Below are 25,880 nucleotides of genomic sequence, written 5' to 3'. Positions count from 1 at the left end.
AAATTGAGACAATTATAAGACGTTAGGGACTTAAATAGGACGAAATCATTGGGAACAAAAACGATACATAAAAACAAATTTTAATTTTATCCTTCAATAATATCAATTTTTTACGGCACATAGTTATTTATTTTTTTTAATCACATCTAAGTAAATTATACTTAATCACATTACTTTTGTTCTAAATAAATTTATTTTTTATAATTTTATTTTTAAAGATTTGTACTCATTATGAAATATTTGTAGAATGACTAGAATCACATTACTTTATTGTATATGTATCTTTTTTTTCTACAAGTTTAATTTTAATACTAAATTTTTTAACCGTGACATAAAAATTTATAAACCGTGTCATTTTCAACTAAATAATATATTTTTTTTTATCATTTAACTAATTAGGTGGTATTAAATTCATACATACGAGGTTTAGCTATTTATGTGTCATTTAATTTATTATATTGATGTATTTTTTTCTAAAACATATTTGAATAATTGAATGTATTTTGTTGGTTGAATGAGTTAATATTTTGAATTTGTAATTGTTTAAATATTTTGTGTTATTTACTAAAAAATTATATCATTTTTAACTAAATTATGTGTTTTGTTATCAGTGAATTGATTGTGTGGTATCAAAATTAATATATAAGAGATTTAGTTATTTTTATATTATTTATAATAATTTGATATGTCTTTTAAAACACATTTAAGCGTATTTTATTAGTTGAGTGAATCGATTTTAAATTTGTAGTCTTTTAAATATTTTTGTGTCATTCACCAAAGATTTCGATATCATTTACAAAAAAATTTCATATCATTCATAAAAAATTTTTTGTATCATTTATAATTAAATGATGTATTTTTATTATCGTTAAACTAACTGTGTGATATTTAAAAAAAAGATAATAACAATGATGGTATTGATAGAGAAAAAGAAAAGAAAAAAAAAAGATATTAATAATGACAATAACGAAAAAAAATACCAAGAAAAAGTAAAAAGTGAAAGAAGAAAAAAAAAAGAAAGGAGCAAGTAAGAAGCAAAAAATATAAGAAGAGAAAGAAGAAAAAAAAGCTTAAATTATAATAATTTTATTGAATTTGATTAGATATTTTATTTAGTTATAAAACTCTTTTAAATAAGTATTTAGCTGAAAATGCTTACATTATTATACTTTAAAGTATCTAATTCTTCACTTGTTGCTATTGTAACTAATTTTCCATTGTACTAATTCTAATATGATAAATAGAACTTATATAGAGAAACAAAAGTAAAATTTTTCATACAAAATAATAATTTAAATGAAAAAATGTATTTATTATCTGGATATTTAAAGCATAAAATTAAATTTGTAGATTAATAAGTCTTAAATTTTATAATACGAAACCACATATATAATAACTTATTATCACGCCATGTTAAATGGTTTTTTCATCAAAAATATAAATTTTATATTTTTATTACTATATTACTATCATCATATATAAATTAGTTTAATTTTAATGTATTGATAATATAAAAAAATTACATAGTAATTTAACTATATTTATAAAGTTTTTTAACTACTAATTGTTTTTAATGATATGATAATATACAATTAAATGTGAATACATAAAAGTAAATTCATATAAATTATCGGAAATAATATTTTGTTTTGTCTATACTCTTTTTTTTTGTTTTTTTGGACTTGTGTTTTGTCTAAACTCAACATAATCTTCTGGACATGAACTTGTAACTGAGGCTTTTACTTTTTCCCTAAAGTTAAGGCACAAGTCACGTTATAAAGACTCTCAAATCTCAATCACTCAGGGTCTCACCAAGTTGTCCTAGGTATCATATCATATTAAGGCCCAGATATGCTTTGGGCCGCTTCCTTTATCGTTGGTTGATCTCGTTATTGTTCATTATACTTGTAGTTTGATAAACATGTAATTTTCTTTTTTTTTTTGGGGCTTAGGCCCTTATGTTTACCAAAAAAAAAAAAAAAGAATTATACTTGTTCTGAGAGTTACCTGAAACATTGACTTGGGTCTGAACATAATATCCAGACCCTTTGGGCGGTAGCGTCCGATTTGTTGGTGCCGAGGTGCCGTCTGTCCGAGTTCCTCGTGAGGAGGTGTGGGTGGTATCTGTAAGAGACTCCAATACTTAAGTTAGTAAGGGATTTAGGCAGGTTTTTTGTAGAATAAAACGTGAGTTATAACTAGGGAGTGCCAGTGTATTTATAGTAGAGTTTAATGACCTCCCTGGTAGCAGTAGTTCTATCTTATCTTATATCTTTAGAAATTTGTTGAGATCTTATCTTCTAGATGAGATAGAGATAATATGAGAGATTTGGGGAGGCAGTTACTTATTTAGATAAGTACAAGCCGGTCCCTTTCGTCGTGTCCGACCTCTCAAAGAGGTCGGGTATCCGGTAGAGGCCATCCTTTGAGGTGGGCCTTATGTCTTTATTGGGTCTGGCTTTATAATTTGGGTCAGGGTATGAATAGTGCCCCTGCTTGAGTCCTGATCTTTATATAGGTCGGGCTCAAGCATTTTGTGGCTTCTGCTTAGACGTCGGGTGCTCCTTTCTATGGAGGTCGGGTTTTCGACCCATTTGAAAATTTAAACGTTTATTCTTTGCAACTCTTATAAATAGTGCTCAAATCGCTCTTTTGTTTTTCGGAAAAACCTTTTTACCTTTAAAATAGAGCTAGATCTTTTAAGATGTTGAGTTTCCTTTCATAGGTCCGACTTCGAGTAATCGGCATTTATCAAGTTATTTTTATGACTCATTTTTATCCGATCTCATTAAGATCGCTTCATACGAGTAGTTTATATAACTTCTTACATTAACTTGTACCTCGTCGCTTCATCTTGCCGACCGAGTTTAGGTTGGGCAATGATTTTTTGCGTTTTGTCGAGGTTAAGTTAATGCGTCTTAAGTAGAAAACTTTTGAAAAAATAGGAATGAAAGAAATAGGAATTTTATTAGTAAAATAAAAAACTCCTTTACAGAAATCTGCGTGCAATGGGATTGAGTGCCCCTAACTCCCGTGGTGGTGCCTCATTAAAAACCCTGAGATCGGAAAAAAAGAGTGCACCTCTGCACGAGGTTCATTGCTTAGTTGAGTACCTTCTTAGGTTTCATATGTGCCAGAACTTCGGGAGCTCTCGCCCTTGGACGCCGGACACTTTGTAGTAACCTTTGCCTAAGACCTCTACTATTTTGTAGGGTCCTTTCCAATTAGCAGCCAACTTCCCTTCTTCTTCTACCGGGCTTGGTAGGGCAGATTTGGTCGAGGAAGAGGTTCCCTTAGTCGGGAATTTTCTTCCATGTTGATGTATTTCTCCGCCCTTTCTTGAACTTCATTTAGGGAAGTCGAGTATCGTTTGGATATGGACTGGGAGAACGGATCCTCTCTGAGGCCGTTGACTAGTCCCATGATCACAGCTTCAATGAGTAGGCTCTGGATTTCCAAGCATGTTTTGTTGAACCTTTCCATATAGTCTCAGAGGGTTTCTTCGACCTCTTGTTTGATCCCTAACAAGCTCGGTGCGTGTTTCGCTTTATCCTTCTGGATGGAGAACTTTGTCAGAAACTTCCGGGACAGGTTGTCAAAGCTAGTGACCGACTTGGGGGTAAGGTGTTGAACCATTTCATGGCTGCTTTGGTCAGAGTGGTCGGGAATGCTTTGCAGTGGGTGGCATTAGAGGCGTCAGCCAGATACATCTTGCTTTTGAAGTTGCTAAGATGATGTCTAGGATCGGTCGTTCCATCGTAGAGATCCATATCGGGGGGATTTTGAAGTTCCTGGGTACTTTGACCTGCATGATCTCTTCTGAGAATGGATCTTCTCCACTTAGAGGGTTGTCTTCCCGATCTATTTGGGTAGTTCAGTTTCGAAGGTCGGTTTCCAACTTTAGAAGCTTTTCTTCTAGCTCCCTTCATCGTCTTACCTCCCTTCATAACTGTCGTTCGGCCTCTCGCTGTCGTTCAGCCTCATACTCGAGTTGTTCTAACCGATCTCTTTGGCCTCAAACAAAATCCAGTATTTCGGCAGTTTGCGGAGGTTCTTCTTCTTCGGGATGATGGATTTCTGAATGGATCCGCCTTGGCATAGGGTTGGCCGATGGCCCTTCCCCTTGGGGGGCCTTGTGCTTGAGGTGGAGGAGGCAGTATAATGGCATTGCTCTTTGATTGTGGCTCGTCTTCAGATTCAGATGCTGTGTGGCTGTCTTCGTGCTAGTTGTCCGCCATCACTATGGGATAAATTCCAGGTCCCCGACAATGGCGCCAATGTTCCGAGGATTACCTGAAACTTTGATTTGGGCCTGAACGTGATTGGGTGGCAGCATCCGACTTGTTGGTGTCAAGGTGCCGCCTATCCGAGTTTCTCGTGAGGAGTAAGGGGTGGTACCTGCAAGGTACCTGCAAGAGACTCCGATGTTTAAGTTAGCAAGGGCTTTAGGCAGATTTTTTATAGAGTAGAATGTGAGTTATACCTAGGGGGTGCCAGTGTATTTATATTAGAGTTTGATGACCTCCCTGGTGGTGATAGTTCTATCTTATCTTATATCTTTAGGAGTTTGTTGAGATCTTATCTTCTAGATGAGATAGAGATAGTAGAAGAGATTTGGGGAGGCAGTTACTTATTTAGGCTTGGTTTGGTAAAATTTTTCGAAGAAGTGCTTGTGCTTTTTAAAAGCTCAAGCTCCTCATTTTGTGTTTGGTAAATCAAAAAGATCATGTGCTTGTGCTTGCAGCTTTTAAAAGATTAGGGTACTTTTGAAAGCACCTAAGATAGAGCTTTTCAAAATTTAAAAGCCTAATATAACCTCATATTTTAACTAGTTTTTAAATTTAATGCTTGCATTTATGTCTATTAGGTAGCATTTGGTGGAGAGACAGAAACGGAAAGACTGAGACTGAAAGACAGAGACTAAGAGACAGAGATTGAAATAAATCTCAGTATTCTGTTTGGTACAAAGTGAAAGACAGAAATTGAAACAAGAATGAAACTCTAATTTAATTTGTACAAAGGATAAAATTGGAATTAATTAATTGAAATGAGGATATTTTAGGTATAAAATATTATTAAAGTTTCAGTCTCCATCTCTAAAAATTTTAGTCCCCCTATGTCTCTACTTTTTGGAGGTACTGAAATACTGGAATTTTAGGGACAGATACAGAAATTTTAGTACCAGTCACTGAACCAACAAACATGATACTGAGTCTCAGTCTCCCAGTCTCTGTCTCAGTACCTCAAAACAAACGCTACCTTATAGTATTTTTAAATTTTAAAAGCTATTATACCAAACGCAATTGTTGTTGCTTGTGTTTATTGAAAGCTATTTTTAATTTGATTTACCAAACATAAATCCTACAACTTTTAAAAAGCTATAAACCCTGCTAAATTAGTAAGAAATTAGTCAATAAATTGAATTTTAATAAGGAAAATTAGAAATGTAAATCTTATATTAAAATATGATAGAACTCATTAAAACAAAAAATTTGACACTAATTTCAAAAAATTTAGCCCAAGATTTGAACGGACTGAATCGGTTGAACCGGGCCCAACTGGACCCAACACTTAAATGAGCTTCAGCCCATCACTTCCCTTCCATTCCTTAATTTCGTTCCAACAGCCATGGGAGGAGGAAGGTGAAGAACAAAACCTAACCTCCACTTCCAACCACCATATCTCCTCCATCCGAGCTCCAATCGCCGCACCGTTTGCGGCCACGCGATCACCGCATCGAGCTCTATGATTCCATCAGAATAATTTTTTTGGTAAGTTAATCTAACACTCCAGCCTCTCTACCCCTCCAATTTTTGAAAATTAGTGAGAATCCATGTTGAGAATTTGTGATTTTGGTTCTCTAGGTTCAAGTTTAGCTTGAGGACTTTGTGGGACTTTGCTCAATCAAGATATATATAAGGTGAGGATTTTTAAATTCTGTAAATTCTAGCTTATGTGAGTTTGAGTATTGACATTTGGGTGTGTATTGTTGTATATATGTATTAGGTGTATATATGTATATGTTGGAGCTTGAATTGTAAGCCTTGGAACTTGGTGGAGGCTAAGTGCTTTTAATTGGGTAAATTTGGACTTTGGATCTATGTGTGTGACTTTGGTGGGTGCCTTGGTTAATACGTGAAAAGCGACCAAAGTATGGTTTAGATTTCACGTGTATAATATATAATGTCGTGCGAAAACTTAGGTTAGAAAATCATAGGATAAGCCGAAATGATTATGTGTATTGAATATTTAGTGATAATGATTTGGTTTGAGTATGTGTGGTGTTCACTTGATTTTGTTGGTATTGGAATGATGAATGATGATGTGATGATGGTTGAAGAATTTATGATCATGGCAATATGTATATATAGATTGATATATTGGTGTTTGTTGTCAAACTTGTGAAGTTTAGGTTGAGGTGAGATGTTATTGAGTTGAGAAATGGTAGGATTTCAAAGATTGTTATGATGTTGTTAAGGGTAAGTTATATTGATGGTTATAGGTATGATGGATTGGGTTGGAATGAGCTTTGAAAAGGAAATGAGGTTTTGAAGCTTTTGTGAAATTCGGTTTTTGGCCGAACTTCGGCGACTCATAACTTGGCTTCCGGACCCCCAAGTGGTTTCAAACTTGTTTTATATGAAAATTGGGTCCGTGAAGTTTACTCCGTTCGAAGAACAGAGAAAAAATAATTTAAAACGGAAAAGTTATATGCGTCGGAAGTTTGGTGTTTAAATTAGCAAATCTGCAGAATTTAGACTTGGTAAAATTTTTTTGGAAAAACATACGCTCACGCGTATGCGTGACATGAGACTTTCGCGTACGCATAAACCTCATTCGCGTATGGTAGCGATTGCCTCTTGCGCATGCGTATGCGTAATGGGCTAAGTTTGAACTAGGGGTGTGCATGGGTCGGGTGAAACCGGGTTGGATGTGACCCAAATCCAGCCCGAAATATATATCGGACCTATTTATTAGACCCGAATCCGGCCCTAGACCCGATGAAACTTATACACTTTCGGGCTACGATTATACCGGATAAAAACCGGGTGAACACCGGGCCGTTAACATTACATTACCTTATACCTTCTTATAAGCTAGCATGTGAAAATATCCAAATTTCCAAGACTCCAACCATTATTTGACATGGTAAAATTCACTTAAAAAAATATAACAAGAACCAACTCTTCTTTAAAATTAAAGCAAAACCATAATCAATACTAATATTATCTAATAACACCAAATATTTAAATCAATATAAATAACACAACATTATGCATTAGTCTAAAATCTTATGCATTTTAAACATAAAACATTAACTTATAGTCTTATAATAACTAATAACACAAAATATTAAGGTTTACAATACTTAAATTTCACATAAAAATAGCCATCATCCATCACTAATAACACAAAATATTAATTGTGTATGATGACCGGGCCACCGGGCCGACTTCGGGTGACTCGAGCCATGGCCCGGACCTGACCCGAAATAATGACCAGGTCTATTTTTGAGACCCTTACCCGGCCCTAGACCCGGTGAAATCACACCAAAATAACTCTTAAAGTATTCAGGACCGGGCCGGATCTTCGGGTCGGGTCGGACCATGCACACCTCTAGTTTGAATGCCGACGCGTGCGCGTGACTTGAGGTTAACGCGTACGCAAGATCCTCATGCGTGACCACGCCCTACTGCCTGGCGCTGCGTACGCGTGGCCTTGTTCTCTGCAAAAATCTGATTTTGAGTTCTTAAACTGAATTTCAAGCTTCTAAACCTTATTTTCCTATTGTTAGTTCTAAACTTGGTTAAGAAGCTTCGTAATGAGGTGGAGTTAGTAAATTAAGGTAACTTGAGGGTGAAGTAAAGGTTAAAAATGATGAAATCATGTAAAAAGGAGATGCATGCATGAATGATTGAAGATGCTAAGGCTTGAATATTTGATTTCTATAATTACTATGAAATGTATGAGGCTTACACATGTAAATTATCTGAGATACGAGTTTCTTTGGGTAAAGTATCGTGGCTTGCCACCACGTGTTCCAGGTTGAGACCCGATACTCAGTTGACCCTGCGACGTAAGATGTGACCGGGCACTCTAAATTCCCGGGAAGGTTGACCCTTATTGAGCAATTGATAATATGAGAAAAAGTTATGCATAGACTCTTGGGGAGGCGCGTTGGGGGACAGTCCAAAAGTTTAGCAAACCGGACTTGTCGGGTTGGCTTAATAAGTAATAACCGACATATAAGACTCATCAGCCATAGGACAGGCATGCACCATATGCATATGATCTGAATTACTTGCTTGTGCATTAACTGAGTGTGCCTAAATGTATTTGCCATGCTAATTGTATAACTATTATTTGCAGTACTTGTACTCTTCTTGTGTTTGATTTTATCTGTTTAACTGTGTGTGGTATACTAATGGAGATGGAGGTACGGAGGATAGGCGGAAGGAAATAGGATTAAAGTTAAGTTATGTTAGGTTTGGATACCTCTAGAAAGCCACCCCTTTATGGTTTCTGTTTAATACTTTAAGGCTTTTTAATCTGAGTGTCGGCGTTCTAGGATTGCCTCTGGCATTTTCAGGACTTTATATATTATATGCGTGGCACCTTTACCATGCTGAGAACCTCCGATTCTCACCCCATATTGTATTGTTGTTTTCAGATGCAGGTCGAGAGGCTCCTCGTTAGGCGTCTGAACTTCTGAAGCGGAGTAGTCTCTAGGTTTATTTTGATGTATAGCTTTATATATGTACTTAACTTTCTCTCCAAGAAGCTTGTTTATTTTGTCCCTCCTAGAGGGTTGAGGAGAGTTAAGTTTTCAGTCATGTATTTTAGGTTTTCGGGATATGTAATATATGTAAATATTCTCCGGCCAGCCTTAGTTTCGCAGGTTGAGTCAGGAGCTAGTTATTCTGTACTTTTGACCCTCCATCCTTGCTTTCTTCTTAGTTACATCTATGATCTCTAGGTTTCTTAACACGCAAGTAATCTCGTTTTCTGAGCGAGACGCTTTTTATTTTGCGATTTTGTTTTACCTGTTTTCCAATACTCCTCGTATATTACTCTTTTTCATATACTATTATGTATATATTTTGTTTTAGAGGTTGTAACACTACACCACCTCTGATGTACAGCTTAAGCGTAAAGCTTTGTGTGGTAGGGTGTTACAAAAGTCATCTTTTAAAAGTTAGTTTTTATAAGCTACTTTTGAAAAGTAAAAGTTTTACCAAACTAAGCCTTAGATAAGTACAAGTCGGTCCCTTTCGTCGTGTCCGACCTCTCAAAGAGGTCGGGTATCCAGTAGAGATCATCCATTGAGGTGAGCCTTGTGTCTTTATTGGGACTGGCTTTATAATTTGGGTAATGGTATAAACAATACTACTGACAATAAAAAATTATACTACTATTTTTCCACTAATAAAATATACAATTATAGAGATTAGAGATGATGATGAAAGAGAATAGGATTTGAAGCGTAAAATTAGAAAAAAATAGTATTGACCATAGTTTGATTAGAAAATTTAAAGATAAGAATAAAATTGATATAAATAAAAAATATTAAAGATAAAATTAAAATAAATTAAAATTTAGAGATATTTTTAAAATTTTTAATAAATTTTAAAAATAAAAATATACTTTATCTTATTTTTTATATATTATTTATGACTCTGTTACTAAAATTTTCTAAATCTATTATATATTCTTTTTCTATATTTTGCCTCAGAGAAAGAATAAACTACTATTAGTCGCTTTATTTGCATGGTTAAATTATAAAATAATTGTAAATTTATTTGACATATTATTTATGTGTTACAAAAAATGGAATAATGTTGATACTCAAAGTTGTTAATAATAATATTGGAGATAACTGAAATTTTTATTCACTTTTTTTTTTCAATTTGTTTTTATTTGTTTTTTATATCTATTTTATTGTGTTAAACTTTAAAAAAAAAACTTATTATTTATACACTTTAGGATTTAAAGTTAATTTGATAAAATCATTATAATGAAATTATAAACGTTTTCTTATAATCACAAGTTTGGAAATATTACTTATGCATGTGTTCTGTTTTTTAACTTAAAATCAGGAACTTTTAATTTATTTGGATTTTTGTTGCCAAACATTTTCTTTTCTTTACGTAATAACTACAGAATAGTAAGAAGTATGTATGTTATCTGTTTTATATAACAAGTTCAAAATATACAAATTTTTTTTATGTTGTTATCAAAATCAATTATTTAAAGTTTAATTAAAAGATTATGTAAAACAAGTCAACATTATCAATGCATAAGAATTAAAATTAAAAGATATACAGTTTCTTTTGTTCTTCTTCTTAAATTTATAATAACAAGTGTTTTTTTATGTATGAATTAATTATTTGAATCTATAAACAGTCAAAATTTTTACATGTTTATTTTATAATAATTCATATAAATAAATAAAATGAAGATCAATATTACATCTATATTCTAAAATGAAATAACTTATATAGATATGTCTGTTTTTCATACTAACTCTATATAAATCGAAACTATTAAACTCGAATTACACAAAATTCGATTTATTAGAGGAGGAGCATTAGTGAAATGCAACTCATGATAAATTGAAACAAGAGAGCTTGAATTACACTAGAAAATAACATAAGATAGATCGAATAAAATGCTTTCGATTTAGTGGATTTGATGCACATGATAAATCGAATCCATCGTATTCAATTTAAACAATATGCGCTCAAGGTAAATCAAATTTGATTTATTTGAATTATTATTGGCAAGCTCTATATAAGAATTCGAATTTGATATATATGAATTACAACTCTAATTTACTACAATTCACTCACACTCCACATATAGAGAGAATTCTTTGAGAAAATTGTGAAAACTCTGTATATGGAGGACGACCCATATCGTATGTACTGTTTAAATAGAGTTGTCCATATTGTTGGTAGCATTAACGAAAATGTAAATAAATGAAAAAAAATTTCCAAGTTAAATTAAAAATGTTAACAATATTTAGTGAATAGTGTTTGACTATAAATATTAGTTTGTTAAGTGAGGATTTGATTTCTGTTTTTTTTTAGTCTTAGAATTTGATTTCTATAAATAAGATTAGAGTAGCATGTATGTTTTAGATCAGATCTTGACATTTTGAGATAATATTATCATCAATTTTATTAAGAAGTTCTTAATATGATGTAAGATTATAATTTTATTGACTTTATTTTTAATCATAATTATAGTCGACCCGATGTATTACCAACATGAGAAAACAGCATGATATGCTCTTAGACAAGCAGATCACACCATATCTACAGATTATCGGGTTATATAATTTTACGAGACTCAATAACCACTAGTTTATGATGAGTCGTAAATTTATTCACTTTGATTTATTACTACTGTAACTAAATCGAATTAATTATGTAGAATTTACGTAAATCGAATTTAACAGCCTCTATTTATATAGAATTAATGTGAAAAAATGAACATGCATATAAATTATTTTATTTTAAAAGGTTGGTGTAATATTAATCTCTATTTTATTTATTTATGTGAATTATCCTTTATTTTAATTATATACTAATGCACTATCTATATTAGAAAAAAAAATGTTTGATTTAATTTAATTATTTACTGGCTAAAATGTTTTACGAACATAAAAGGCTGACAATTGAAAAATATAAGAACATCTTTATATATAGAAACTGCAACATGTTAGGAATTAATTTGAATGGCTAGATCGTGTAAAATTTTCTTACCCTAATATGTAATAATGTTGTTGTGACATTATCTATTAGACTTTATTTTTTTCTCCCCTACTTAAATGGCTTTCCAAATCAAAGGATTTAATTAGCTGACCACATACAAATTAATATATCAAAATAAATACCTAGTTACATGTTACAGGGAAAAAACTCATAATCATATGACTAAAAGTTAAGAATCATATCTCATTATTCTTGTAATAAATTAAATTCTTGCAACATTTCTCATTGATTGATATTTTTCAATAAGGAATGATAATCAGAGTGCACGGTTCATGCATAGAACTTAATTCTACATTTCTACTTCACCTTTTAGATAGAATCCAACACAAATTTCTTACCAAATCACCAAAATTTTGTTTGCAAAACTAAAAAAGTTGATTAAAATAAAAAGTAGAAGCCTCATATTTGATTTTTCACACTACCTTCTTTATTGGCTGGAAATTTCCATTTTCACTGGAAATCACATTACAACTGTTTTTTTTTTTTTTTTTTTTGTCTTTTTCCTTTTATGGGTTCTATGTAATAACCAAAGTTAAAAATGATAAATTTCAATGAATGTGAGGTCAAAATCAGTGTAATTTATTCAAGATGAAATTGTTAATTTTTAATTTTAATGTGAATTTTTGTTGGATTTGCATCTATGTTCTTGCCCCAACCTTCTTCCATTTTTACCCTAAAGCACATTCATTCTCTCTCTTCCTACATAAAGCTCTCTCCTTTCATCACTCTCACACTCACTCCATTCTCCACTCTCACACCTCCATTCTCAGCCATTCTCATGTGGGTCATTCATTTTCACCACAAAACACCCTCTGAAGTTTTGTTTTTTAATCCCAGCTTCTTCAAGTTTTGATGAGGTTCAATTGGGTTCGGTTTTGCTCTGTTTCATAGCATTTTTTTTTCCTTTTTGTTGTTGTTAAGGAAGAAGGGTCAATGGCTGAGAACTCAAACCTTCTACTATGTTCCGAAAACAACATCACTTGTTTTGATGATGATGATGATGATGGTGATGATTTGGAGTGTAATGTTGCTGCTGCTGATGGGTCTGGAATCTTACCATGTTGGGACCACACCAACAACCTTAACTCCGACCAACCATGTCCGAGTTCAGAAAACCGTGGATCGGGTCCATTGTATTGTTTTGATGTTCTGAGTGAAGAAACAATGAAAGACATGGTGGAAAGGGAAAAAGAGCATTTACCAAAGGAGGATTATCTTAAGAGGCTACGTAGTGGGGACTTGGACCTCAGTGGTAGGAGAGAGACCATTGATTGGATTTGGAAGGTTGGTTCATTGATTCATTTTTTATTTCTTATTTTTTTCTCAAATAATCGGGTTTGTATGATTTTTTGGTTTTATTTTGGGGGGTTCTTTTGATTTATTGACAATCAATCGAAATGGAATACAAAATTCCCTCTTAAGATTTCTTTTTTTGTGATAATTTATATAGATTCTATATTGCTTGTATAAGTACTATTATTGTGATGTTAATTATTCAAAAAGTTTTTTTTTTTCATGTTGTTCTCTAATTTCACTTTCTGTTTTTCCTGTATCAGGTTCTTTGTTATGTTTGTCTATCTATCTCAATGCAGCTCAATTTGCTTTGGAGTGATTTTTTACTTTTTTTCAGGGGGTTTTTCCTTTTACTTTATTGACTTTTGCAAGCTGGTAATGGAGTATTATGGACTGATTTTGCGGCAAATTTTGTTCAAGTCTTAAATTGATTTGGATTTTTCTTCTTGTTTTGATTTTCTGTTGTCCACACATTTTTGTTTGATAGTAATTTGAAACTGTGAGGGGGAAGTCTCAATGGTTGGTTCTATGATTTGGTGATTCCGTTAGTGACTTAATACACTTTTGTATGATGTGATGATCAACAGGCTCATTCCTATTATGGTTTTGGACCCTTGACCTTTTGTCTATCTGTGAACTACTTGGATCGCTTCTTATCCTTGTATGAATTGCCGGTGAGATTGAATTTCTAGAAGCATTATCCGGTTTTATTATGTTCATGTCTCTAATTTGATCAATGTTCTTTTGATGATCTAATTAATATTTTTGGCCTCTTCTTCAGAGAGGTAAAAGTTGGACTATGCAATTGTTAGCTGTAGCTTGCTTGTCGATTGGGGCGAAAATGGAGGAGGTTAAAGTGCCTCAATCCGTCGACTTACAGGTTTGGTATAATCTTAATTGTTCTCCTAATACAGTAAAACGCGATTTTGCTATGTGTGTTTCCCTTTATGTTCTCATTTATTATTGGTTAATTGGCAGGTTGGAGAACCAAAGTTTGTATTTGAAGCTAAAACCATTCAAAGAATGGAACTATTGGTGTTAAGCACATTGAGATGGAAAATGCAGGCTTTAACTCCTTGTTCCTTCATAGATTATTTCCTAAAGAAGATCACTTTCAAGCAACATTTGGTGAATCGGACCATTTCGAGATCAATGCAGCTCACCCTTAGCATAATTAGAGGTACTCTACTACTCTCATTACCATGCTTTGAATTTTTAGTCCTTCTCAGATGAAAAGCACTGCCATTTCTCGCGGAGTAATGATTTCAAGGAGGCAAAATCAATGCAGGGATTGACTTCTTGGAGTTCAGGCCTTCTGAAATCGCAGCGGCTGTGGCGATTTCTGTTTCAAAGGAGTTGCAACAAGCGAAAGATATCGATAAGGCGTTAGCTAGCTTCTTCATTGCAGAGAAGGTGAGGGTGGTAGTGGTGGTGGTGGTTCCCACAAAAACACAACAAAAAGGGCCACAAGACAAAATTGCTTTTGCTTTTGTCCTTATAGTATTGATCATTGATGCTTGACGTCATCATAACCATAACCATCAATTCCAGCTTGTGAAATTGTTCTTCTAAACTTTATTATTTTTGTTGGGGGGGGTGGGGGGGGGGTGATGTTGAGTGTTCTCATATTTGTTTCTTTAATGCAGGAGAAAGTTCTAAAGTGTGTTGAATTGATAAGAGACTTGGCATTGATGAATGTTTCTAATTTTGGTGCAAAACATCATGTGCCATTTGTGCCTCAAAGCCCAATTGGGGTGCTTGATGGTGGTGGATGCTTGAGCTATAAGAGTGATGAATTAACAACACTTGGTTCATCATGCCCAAATAGTCCAAAAACTAAAAGGTTCAAATCAGAAGGAGGACCTTGTTGTAATGGGACCTCAGATTCATGAAAAAATGTGGATTATGCTCTCATTTGGTTTGGTTGAATGGGAGTTTAGTGTGTGTGGAGGCAACTCTTCATTGGTAACACCTAATCAAAGAGTGTGTTATGTTCATGCTATAAGCATGTTACAAACAAAGAAGAAGAAGAAAAAGAATCATAGGGTGTTACCATTTGTTTATATAGTGAGATTATTACACAACAGCAACGGATGCAAAAAATATAGCAAGGAAATGAGGTTGGTGGAGAAAATTTTGATGAAACTAAGGTTGGCCTGTGAATTGTGATCATTGGAGAGAAATCAGAGAATAGCTATAATTGTTTTTCCATGTCCTAAATTGTCATTGTAGGACGAAGATAATTATTATAATATAGAACAAAATTCTTTCTTTTTTCTTTTCTTTTTTTTTTTGGGGGGGGGGGGGAGGGGAGGGAGGTTGTTATTTTCTTTTTCTATTATCTCTTTTTTTATTATTGGGGATTCATAAAAATGTGTTTGGAAGTTAAACAAAAATGTATGCCATGGCTGACATTTGTTGGAATTTTGAAGAGGGTACTTAAAGATGTGATGATAATTATGATTGATTGGGTAAGGTTTATTTTAGATCCATAAAGTGTAAGAGTATTTTATTTGAGTCTTTGAAATAAATAAATAAATAAATAATTTAATTCTCTTGATAATTTTAATTTTTGATTGTTCAATTATTAATATTTCGTTATTGTGATGTGACCCACTACTCAGGGTTGACTGTTCAAATCACATAGCAGGACATGTTGGTGAATATGCTGTTCGATGTCACATTAATTTCGGCTTTTTTTTTTTGTGAAAATAAAAGTAGTGATATAATATTATAATATTATAATCTAATGTTATAATTTTTTATGTTTTTTAGAAGTACAGAAGATACACATGGAGAGTTCGATTTTTATATTTTAAATTTTTTTATTCTTTTAGCAGAAATATTTTGGTCTAATTTTTATACCTCTTATAAATTAAATAGTCTGATTTTTGTATTTTTTACAAATTAAACGATTTGATTTCAACTTTTTTAATTAAACGATCTTATATTTAAGAATAACACCTCATCAATCCACATTTCAAAAAAATATTATTATTATTTTAATATCAAAAACAAAAAGTGCATTAATTTCATATGGTGTATGCTGTGCTCAAAAGAAAAAATATTGAAAAAATAAAAAAATATTTTAATAAATAGTTAGATGTTTATTTAAAAAAATGTATTATTTTATTTTATTAATTTTTAAAATAGATTATATTTTTTTATTCTCCTCACATAATTTTTTTTATCATAGAATTGTCCTTTTCATAATTTGTGCTAGAGGAGGGAGATATAGGAAATGATAATATTAATTTTATTTGTGATAATATCATTATTTATATATATTTTTGTATTGTATATTTGTATAAATAATTATATTAGATGTGTATATAAAAATTAGTTATTAAATTAATTATTAGTGTAAAATAAAAATGATGGATTAACATTTGTATTGCATAGACATAATATTTTTGTTGCACAAATTTATAAAAAAAAATATTATTTAAACTTTTGTGACATAAATTAATAGAAAAAAGAGTGATATTTTTAGGAGTGTTCATAAATCGGATTCGATCTGCATATCTGCGGTGTTTATTTGAATCCGATCCGAAAATTATGGATATGAATCCAATCCGCAAGGCTATCGGATCGGATTCATCCGCACACTAATATGATCGGATTGCGGATTTTGTGTAGGTATCCGCATATTCGATCCACATATCCGCGTATTTGCAAAAATAAAGAAATAAATAAGTAAATATTATTTTTATGTTTTATTTCAATGAATAATTATTATATATGTGGTATTATTTTAATTTATTATTAAAAAATGTGTTTGATATTATTTTAAGAATAAATATATTTAAAAAAATAGAAAAAATAAATTTTATTGATTTTTTTTAATAAAAATATTTTTGTGTTTTGCGGATATATTCGATATTCGATATCCGATCCGCAAATTGGATCTGAATTTAAAAATTGCGGATATTAGATCCAATTTGATAATTTCAATACGGAGGAAATCAAAATTTTGGCCATATTCAATTCGGACCGCATTCACCCTTAGATATTTTCAAAAGCAAAAATAATAATATCCATTCTCTAAGATAAGAATATAAGATGTAATTAGTAGATAGTATGAGACTTGAAACTCAAGTTTGGTCTTTGGTGGTAGTTGATATATTATAGGCGTTTGTTTTGGTATAATGATTATATAAAGTATATTATTTTAGTTATTATTTATTTTTAATTTTTTAAAAAATATTATGCTATAAGATATACTAAAATATCTTTACTAATAATTATAAAAAGATAAACATATTTTTTTAAAGAATACATAATTCTTTTTTATTATTGTTACAAAAGTATTCTTATAAAATATTAAAAATATAAAAAAAAAATCAGATTAATGGTCTTCTTCTGCTGTTTCTTTTGCAGCAACCATCTTCATCTGCCGCCAACACAGTCCTTCACCTCCGATGTGCGTAGTGCTTCTTCTTGCGCCATCTATCTAGAGTTTTGCATATGTGTGTTGCATGGTCCCACATACAAACCTTCTTCTTTTGAGTTATTGACCAGTCAACTCAACTTCTATGTGTTTCAGTGTCTTCTAACTTCTGTGTGTGTTTGGATCAAATAAATGTTTGCCTAGCCTGCACCTTACTTACTACTTGCTAGTATAATAATAATACTTAATAATATAATTAGGGTGTACATATTTATTTCATGAAGGAGATAAATATTGTACATCTATAACATTTCTAAATAGTTTGGAAGAGAAATATTAAGAGTATTAAAATTTATTATTTTTTATTATTATTTAATTATTAATTATTTTTTTAATTTAGTAATCTAATTATATATTTTATTTTATATTTTTAAATTTTAATAATTAATTAATAATTAAAAATAATAAATTTTGATATTTTTTAACATTTTTTGAATTTATAATACTTAAAAGATAAAATTAATTAGTTCTTGCATATTTTAAATATTCTTTAAAAATATAAAATTAGTGCATTTTTCCAAAAAATAAATTTTATTAGTGGTGTTGTGTTATTGAAAAAGCTAAGAAAAAAGGTGGTGGAAAAACTCAGGTGCAGTGTGAAATTCATAATTGAAAATCGTCATATAATAACTTATGGAATTATCTAATTGAGATTCTCAAATATGATATTGGTTCGTTCACTCACTCAATCTCCAATGTCCATGCATGTGTTGTTCTGAGACATAGTGGGGACCCGAGAGGCAGAGAGAGCCATGGTCAATGGACACTGGCATTTTCTGATCATGGTTGGTGCAAGTTTTAACTTCTAACACCTTTCAGCAGTGAATGCACTTCTCTTCTTTTTATTTTTGTGGAACATCAAATATTTGAAGGTACCACCAACAACAAGCTTAGACATGCTTCTGTCTCTGCTCCAACTTGCTTTCCATCAGTCTGTCGCAGTTATTCAATTCACAAATCCAATCCCACACCCAACACCATTCATTATTTTTACCACCACTACACTACTTGTTTCATGTTGATTTTCATATAAGTAAAACCACTTTATTTAATAATCTATTATTATTTTTAAAAATCTTATAATGATAAATACCTCATTAAACATTTACACTTTCATATTCTAAGAGATGGTGGATTTTCTTCTGGTTATGGCATGCAGGAATCTACCATTCAAAGTGAACATAATCAATGACTTAATAAGATCTTTGACTCTTATAAAAATTCAAAAGACATAGAAGAGGAAACAATCTTTTCATCTTTTGGCTTGGCTCCGAAAGAAAAAATAATAAAGACAAGTATTTAAAAACAAGAATGAACATATTTAAAGATCATTCACTAGGGCTGACCCCTGACCTGGGTTGATTACCCTTTGCCAAAAAATAATTTATTTTTAATGTATTTGAGGCAGTAAGAGTATATGCTTGCTCTTTTGTTAATTCCTATCTTTGACTGAAGCCTGCATCTAGTCTAATGTACAACAAGTAGGTGGTGGTTTATTATTCTCTTCTTATTAGGGTTTTTTTCTTGGAAAAATTATTCTAAAGTAGTGTTAAGAAGATTTAATTATTAAAAAGAATTTTTAATATCAAAATTATTAAAAAAGACTAAATTTTTTTTATAATATTTAAGAAGAAGAATTAAAATGTTTATAAAGAGATAAATATATAATTAATTATTTATTTATTTATTTATTATAATTTTTAACATATACTGTTTGATTCTCAATGTTATATAGATATATATGAATATTCATTTGGAATTAATTAGTTAATTAATTTAGGAAAAATTACTCTAAAAGACTGTTAGAAAGATTTAATTATTAAAAAAGATCTTTAATATTAAAATTATTAACAACTGACAAAATCTTTTCATAATATTTAAAAAAAAAAGACCAAATCTTTTTATAAAGAGACAAATATATTTTTAATTATTTTTTATTTATTTTTTATAATTTTTATATTAACAATTTTTTTTAATTTTAGTAATTTTTATTATTTATTTATTTTTTACTTTTCTGATCTTTTATCTTTTTTTTCGTTGGGTAAAAATCACAAAATAAAAAAAATAAATAATTAATAAAAATTACTAAAATTTTAAGAGAAATAAAATTTATCAACATAAAAATTATAAAAATAAATAAATAAAATAATTAAAGATATATTTATTTTCTTATAAAAAAATAGTTATTCTTCTTAAATATTATAAAAAAATTTGATCATTCTTAATAATTTTAGTATTAAAAGTCCTTTTTAATAATTAAATCTTCCTAACGGTCCTTTAGAATAATTTTCTCTTTTTTTTTTCTAACATGTGTTCAAACAACACGTTTTAAAAATATTTAGTACTTTTCAAAGAATTCCTCCAAAATTAATTGCACTTTTATTATTAGAATTGGACTAATTCAACTTCATCACCGTATTGAAATCGAAGTGCTATAAAATAAATAAATAAATAAATAAATATGCTATTTTAATGGTGAGATTGCACAAATGCGAATTTAAAACCTTTTTTAAACTTCCACACATGTATGTAATAAAAAATGATCGAAACAAATAAATTCATCAACTGCAAATATATGAACTATCAATAATAATCCAATATAACTCAACCATAAGTTCAAATACAAATGACTAGTTATTCTGCTATCTACTCCCATTTAATTTGAACCCCAAATATAGGTTACAACAAATGTCACAAATGACTGAAAAAAAAAATAATCAAGCAAATATTTGCTTGGTTATTGATTCCTCTCACATTTTATTTTGAATGAAATTGGCAGGACTCTATAATTCCTATACAGATAATCAAATTTTAAAATATGAAGGAAATTTAAATGTATCATTTGTATTATTTTGACCTATGTATATATATTGGGGTTGATTAATTAACCAAAAATACTTTGAAACCTATTTCCTACAGAATAATATACTCTTTTGGAAGCTTAGAATTCCCAAGACTCTTGAATCTATTATTAAAAATGGAAAGTTAAATCAAAAGAAATCTGGTTGGCCTGTTGAAGTTAAACACCTGTGCCACATTCTACTATTAGGGTCCACCAACCTTGGATGAGATATTGCTTCTGTGATGGGAAAGTAAGCATAGTGTGTGTTACATGTCCCTACTGTGATGCCACTATACCCTGCAAATGCACCATGAACCTTTCATGATACAAAAGAAAGCCAAGAAATGGATCAATATATATGTAACCAATAAGCACAAGCTAGAGAGAGAACCAAATGAAGAGTTTAATTTTGATTCATTGAATGACAAGGCGGTCCAATCAAGTTTTTTATTTAGAAAACTAATATGGTTTGCTAATGTATCGATGAATGATTAGATATCTATGTGAAATAATTCTCCAGTGATAGTGTATGCAACCTAAACCGAATTAGTAGATTTTAATTTTGATACACTAATAGCATAACCTTACATAGTTAAGTGACTTGGATTGAGATGTTAATTCCTCATAATCTAGAGGAAAATCATAGATATGCAGAAAGAAGCAAAGATAGAGAGGGATAGGGATAGAAACTAACAGCATTTTGGCCAAGTACTGCACATAAAATTCCATCGGAAGCGTTTGCTCGACAAGCACGGATCATGTATGTTGGATCGATATATTTTATGTCTGAATGAATACCGATCTCCTTGAAATACTTTTTCGTCTGAAACAAACGATCGTTGATGGAGTCAGTTACATTGAATTATTACTTGTTTTGCAAGAAATAAGAGTAGAAAAGCAGTTCAGCATTAAACTGAGGTTTAAAACTACATCTTGTCCCATTCAACTTCTTTAAGAAGGGATAAAAAGTTTCTGAATCCATATGAAACATGAATCCAAGCAGAATTGACAGAAAACTCGGTTGCCAAAAAGGTAGGCATAGAATGATAATTCAATCTTTAAGGAAATCCATTTCCATCAAGCATGACCATAAAAGCATAAACAAGTAATAACACACCTCTTGTTGAATATATCCACCAATGTCTCCTAATACAGCATTCCCTGAAGCATCCGTAGCATTAGTCTTTTGAAGTAAACCCTGCATCAAGAAGGATAATACACTATATCACTTAGCAACTTTGAGTTTTAATAAATGCTATGCAGAAATGATTATGTAATCTAAATCACCTGTCCAGCTCCCTCTGCAACACAGATTACAGCTGATCCCTTTGTTTCTATAAGGTGCTTCATATGACTTAAAACTCCATTCTGTCCATGTAACTTGAAAGGAACCTTCGAACCACACCCAAAAAAACTTGTCTCAGTTTAATTCATATGACAAAACAGACTAGTTATCGATTTCGAGCATGCATATTACATAACATACCTCAGGTATAAGACATATGTCAATCTGGCCACTAGCTAAGGAAGCATGCATTGCGATGAATCCGCTGCTACGACCCATCAATTTCACAATGCCAATTCCATGATATGCACTATGTGCCTAATAAGGAAGACATTATAAATATTACAGAATCTAATGACTGGAAATTTTGCCTGGATTAGTCAGAATTTACCTCAATATATGCAGAATTTATTGCTCTTTGGGCTTCTTCGACCGCAGTATCAAAGCCAAAAGTTTTATCCAACAATAGAATATCATTGTCTATAGTTTTAGGCACTCCAATTACAGATACCATATACCTTCTTTTACGGCACTGAGGGCAAAAAAAAGAATTATTAGATTCTTGGGACAAGCTTATATATTGACATATTTGTAACAATATATACAATAAAAGTGAAGATCCTTCATTTTCACATTTAAAGCAAGTGATCAGAAAAGGAATGTGCAGTGAATCAAACCAAAGAGGAAACTAACCTTTTGTAAATTTTAATGAATCTGTTTTGGAGATATGATTTTGTCATTGAAAAATAATAGATTACAGAACAATCCAATTGAATGCAATCAAATAACACAAGATTAAAGGATTAACAACCTCATCGTGAATTGCATTTGCACCAGCATGTGTTCCATTTCCACCCAACACAAAGAGCATGTTGATGCCTCTTTCCTGATATCAATAATATGCATATCAAACAAAAGACTTGTATGTGAAATCATGAAATAGTTTCTTAATAAACGTGGATAGATAATTCACCTCCAAACTGTCCACAATTTCATTTACAGCAGGTCCACCACGCGAAACTCCCAAGAGGCTTCCACCGGAAAGATGAATATTCTGAACCACATTCCTCGACAGCTGCAACCAGCAAAGAGTCATTAGCAAGAAGAACTCATGAGATGTTTAAACCAAAATCAGGAAGGAGAGAAGAGTCATATCACCGGCACTTCTGTCAACTCTTTGTCCGAAAAACCGCGATAACCAAAAGGAATACCCACAATCTTTTTTACACCATAAGCTTCAAGTGTGATAACAAGCTGCAGCAGATTCATTATCAAATCAAAGTTTAAGAAACAAGATATAGTTTGATGCCAAACTAGGAACATAATAAACTACAGGATATGATTTAGATGGTGCAAATTGAAATATTACACTTCTCTGATAAATTGTTGCTACCTTAACAACAATGTGATCACAAACTAACCTGTCTGATGACATCATTAAGGCCAGGGCAGAGCCCTCCACAAGTGACAATTGCTGCCTTTACTTCTTCTGGTTTAAAGTATATCTTTTCTCGAGGTCCAGCTCGATGAACCCTAAAGAGGATTTCAGAATCTTTCACCAAATATGCTAATCATAAATACCATATTACATACATTAAGAAGAAAGGCCTGAACTTCCATACAAGTTCTTAATAACAATGAGATTTCTTAATTTTCTATTTTGAGGAAGTGATTTTAGTCCAAATTGATGAACAATTGCATACCCTTGCAAGCACAAACTTCGAATCAATTATGCAGTCATTATATTTGTTAAGAAAATTGAGAAATCAGTTACATTACCATTGTTCTACCCAACTACAACCAGGATCAATGCACTCAGCACCAGCTGATGTAGGTGACGAATAATATATTGTCTGAAATATCAAAGATAGAGGAAATTAACACTTAGCTAACATGTCCAGAACGACTTTTAATTGAATAAGATCATCAATCAAATATCTAATGCTAGGATTTTGGTGCAGTTCAATTGAGATACAAGAGTTGACAAATGCAAGGATAAGCGAAAGCTTTGAAGACCGTTTTCTCTTCCATGACTACTAGTATTGATCTAAGTGGAAGAATGAACATAGTTTGATGACAGTGTGAAGGCAGAGTTTCAACCAATTAATTAGGAATCACAGTATGAAAGAGTATTAATAAGTGATCACAAAAAGAGAATTAGTTCAATTCAAAATCAGTTAAAACACAGACACACAGACACAATAAGCAATGGCATTTGATTGTAAATAAATATTCAGAGAAGGAAAAATGCTATAGAGGTAGAATTTTGCTAGAATGGTATTCAGAATCAAACTAAAACAAGATTAATTAAGAATGAAGAAGGAGACCTTGAGCAGAACTCTGTCATTGTCATTAATGTATCCATGCCATTCATTAGAAGGATTTAAGCCAGCAAAGTCTCTAACCATGGGAGTTCTGCAAAAAGTAGGCAAGAATTTATGCATGCAAAACAAAATAGAAAGCAAAGATGCAAAACACAAAAGAATTGAAAAGAAATGAACCTATGTTGGAGACAGAAAGTGGAGGGCATAGGAGGAGTATCATGGAAGATATCAGTGACATGGGGGAGGCTGAAGCGTTCCTGGAAGTCTTCCTTGAACTTGTGTTTCCAATCAGGGTCGCAGAAATCAATAGGTGTGGAGTCATGGCTCTTAAACTGTGCAGAGACTCTGACTTTACTGCAAAGTCTTCTGGTATTTAATGAATGAATATGTGGGTAGGAAGAAGAAGAAGAGGAAGAGGTTGTTACTGTTAGGCCGTGAAGAGTGACGACGTGAGACATGGTGTGTGTAAAAGAATCGGAGGGAAGGAGGGGGGTGGCTTATAATGAAACAGAGAGAGGGAGAGAAAGGGTTCAAGGTTGGTTTGCGTGAGCCATGCGAAGATGACGTCACAAGAATCAGAAATTTAGCTACGTTGAATTCGAGCCGCCTGCTGCTATTTCTTCAACTTTCCAACATATATGGAAATGGAATTATGGAAACTCCCACTTTTTCATTTTTAAATTTTAATTATCTTTCAGAAACAATTTAATATTCAACTTCTCTGTGGGCTTTTTTTTTTTTCGGCTTTGACTTTCGTTCGTTTCCTAACATATGAGATGTTCAGGTTTTTCACGTATCTAAATTTAAAGAAAGAAAAAATATTAATTAATTATCTCTCTTTCTCTTTGCATAAAGTTGTGTGTGTCTACTATCTACATGTCAATAAAATTACAGATACTACACATCTATGTAACCATGTAATTAAGTTGGTTCAATACAAAAGAATCTAATACCATTAAATGAAACGTGAAATATACGCACCCAACACACACGAAACACTTCTTTTCTTCTTTTTTTCATCACGCTTCTTCTTCTTCTTCTTCTCTTCTTCTTCTTCTACCGCGCTTCTTCTTCTTCCCACGCTCGTTTACGCATGGAGTGTCTTCTTCTTTGCTTTTTTCTTCGCGTTCCTCCTTCTCTTCCTTTTCCTCCTTTTTCGCGTTCCTTCTTCTTCACGTGTTTTCTCCTTATCGTCATTCTTTTGTTGTTGTTGCTGCTGTATTTTTTTGTCTTTTCCTCCTTCTCTCTTTGGTGAAGAAGTAGTAGAAGGTGAGGAAGAAGAGTTTTGAATAGTGCAGAATGAACCGAACATAGTACTCGTGGTGAACCGAACACAGTACTCATGGCGAACCGAACATAGTACTCATGATAAACCGAACACAATACAATTGTATAGTATTGAGTGAACGAAACATAATCCATTATATAAAATCAAGATGGTGAACCAAACAATGCTTCTTTCAAATACAATTGTATAGTACTCATGGTGAACCGAATAATGCTTCTTTCAAATGTATATATGTTAATGTTAATGTATATATCTATTCTTAATATCAACGTATGTATAAATTGTTAATATTTATATTTGATTCAAGATGGATTACTCATCTAATATATTAATTTATATATATATATATATGTGTGTGTGTTAGAACTGTCTGACTGCTGTTTTATTCCAAATTCTCAGTGATTGCAATCACTGTTTTTACCAATACATTCGAACTCCAAAAGAACATAGTGAACCAAAATTAATACACTGAACGAACCGAAAGGTAAAAACACATTGAACCCCGAAACACTAAAACCAAAACCCTGAACACTGAACCCTGAACCTATAAATCTTAAATCCCTAAATTCCTAAAACATAAACCTTAAACCCTACACCCTAAAACCTAAACCCTGAACCCGA

General features: G+C 31.8%; 2 protein-coding genes across 2 annotated transcripts; one reads left to right on the top strand and one right to left on the bottom strand.

The window, feature by feature from the left end:
- The first annotated feature begins 12,390 nt into the window (after positions 1-12,390).
- Positions 12,391-15,348, top strand: LOC107642264 (cyclin-D4-1). The gene is made up of 6 exons (XM_016345558.3): positions 12,391-13,061; positions 13,658-13,744; positions 13,852-13,950; positions 14,049-14,250; positions 14,359-14,483; positions 14,717-15,348. The coding sequence occupies exons 1-6, from the start codon at positions 12,711-12,713 to the stop codon at positions 14,960-14,962; spliced, it is 1,110 nt and encodes a 369-aa protein (XP_016201044.1). The 5' UTR covers positions 12,391-12,710; the 3' UTR covers positions 14,963-15,348.
- A 4,732-nt stretch (positions 15,349-20,080) lies between these two features.
- Positions 20,081-24,668, bottom strand: LOC107639897 (ATP-dependent 6-phosphofructokinase 5, chloroplastic). Its single transcript, XM_016343455.3, has 13 exons — positions 24,149-24,668; positions 23,975-24,062; positions 23,427-23,500; positions 23,069-23,180; positions 22,806-22,901; positions 22,621-22,722; positions 22,459-22,533; positions 22,039-22,179; positions 21,849-21,965; positions 21,650-21,754; positions 21,480-21,560; positions 21,057-21,185; positions 20,081-20,678 (listed from the first exon to the last, which is right to left on the bottom strand). The coding sequence occupies exons 1-13, from the start codon at positions 24,427-24,429 to the stop codon at positions 20,511-20,513; spliced, it is 1,569 nt and encodes a 522-aa protein (XP_016198941.1). The 5' UTR covers positions 24,430-24,668; the 3' UTR covers positions 20,081-20,510.
- Between the last annotated feature and the right edge of the window lie 1,212 nt (positions 24,669-25,880).

This window comes from Arachis ipaensis, chromosome B5 (assembly GCF_059453495.1).
Source record: "Arachis ipaensis isolate K30076 ecotype BB chromosome B5, ASM5945349v1, whole genome shotgun sequence".
NCBI lineage: Eukaryota > Viridiplantae > Streptophyta > Magnoliopsida > Fabales > Fabaceae > Arachis > Arachis ipaensis.
This window is presented reverse-complemented; position numbering and strand designations above follow the sequence as displayed.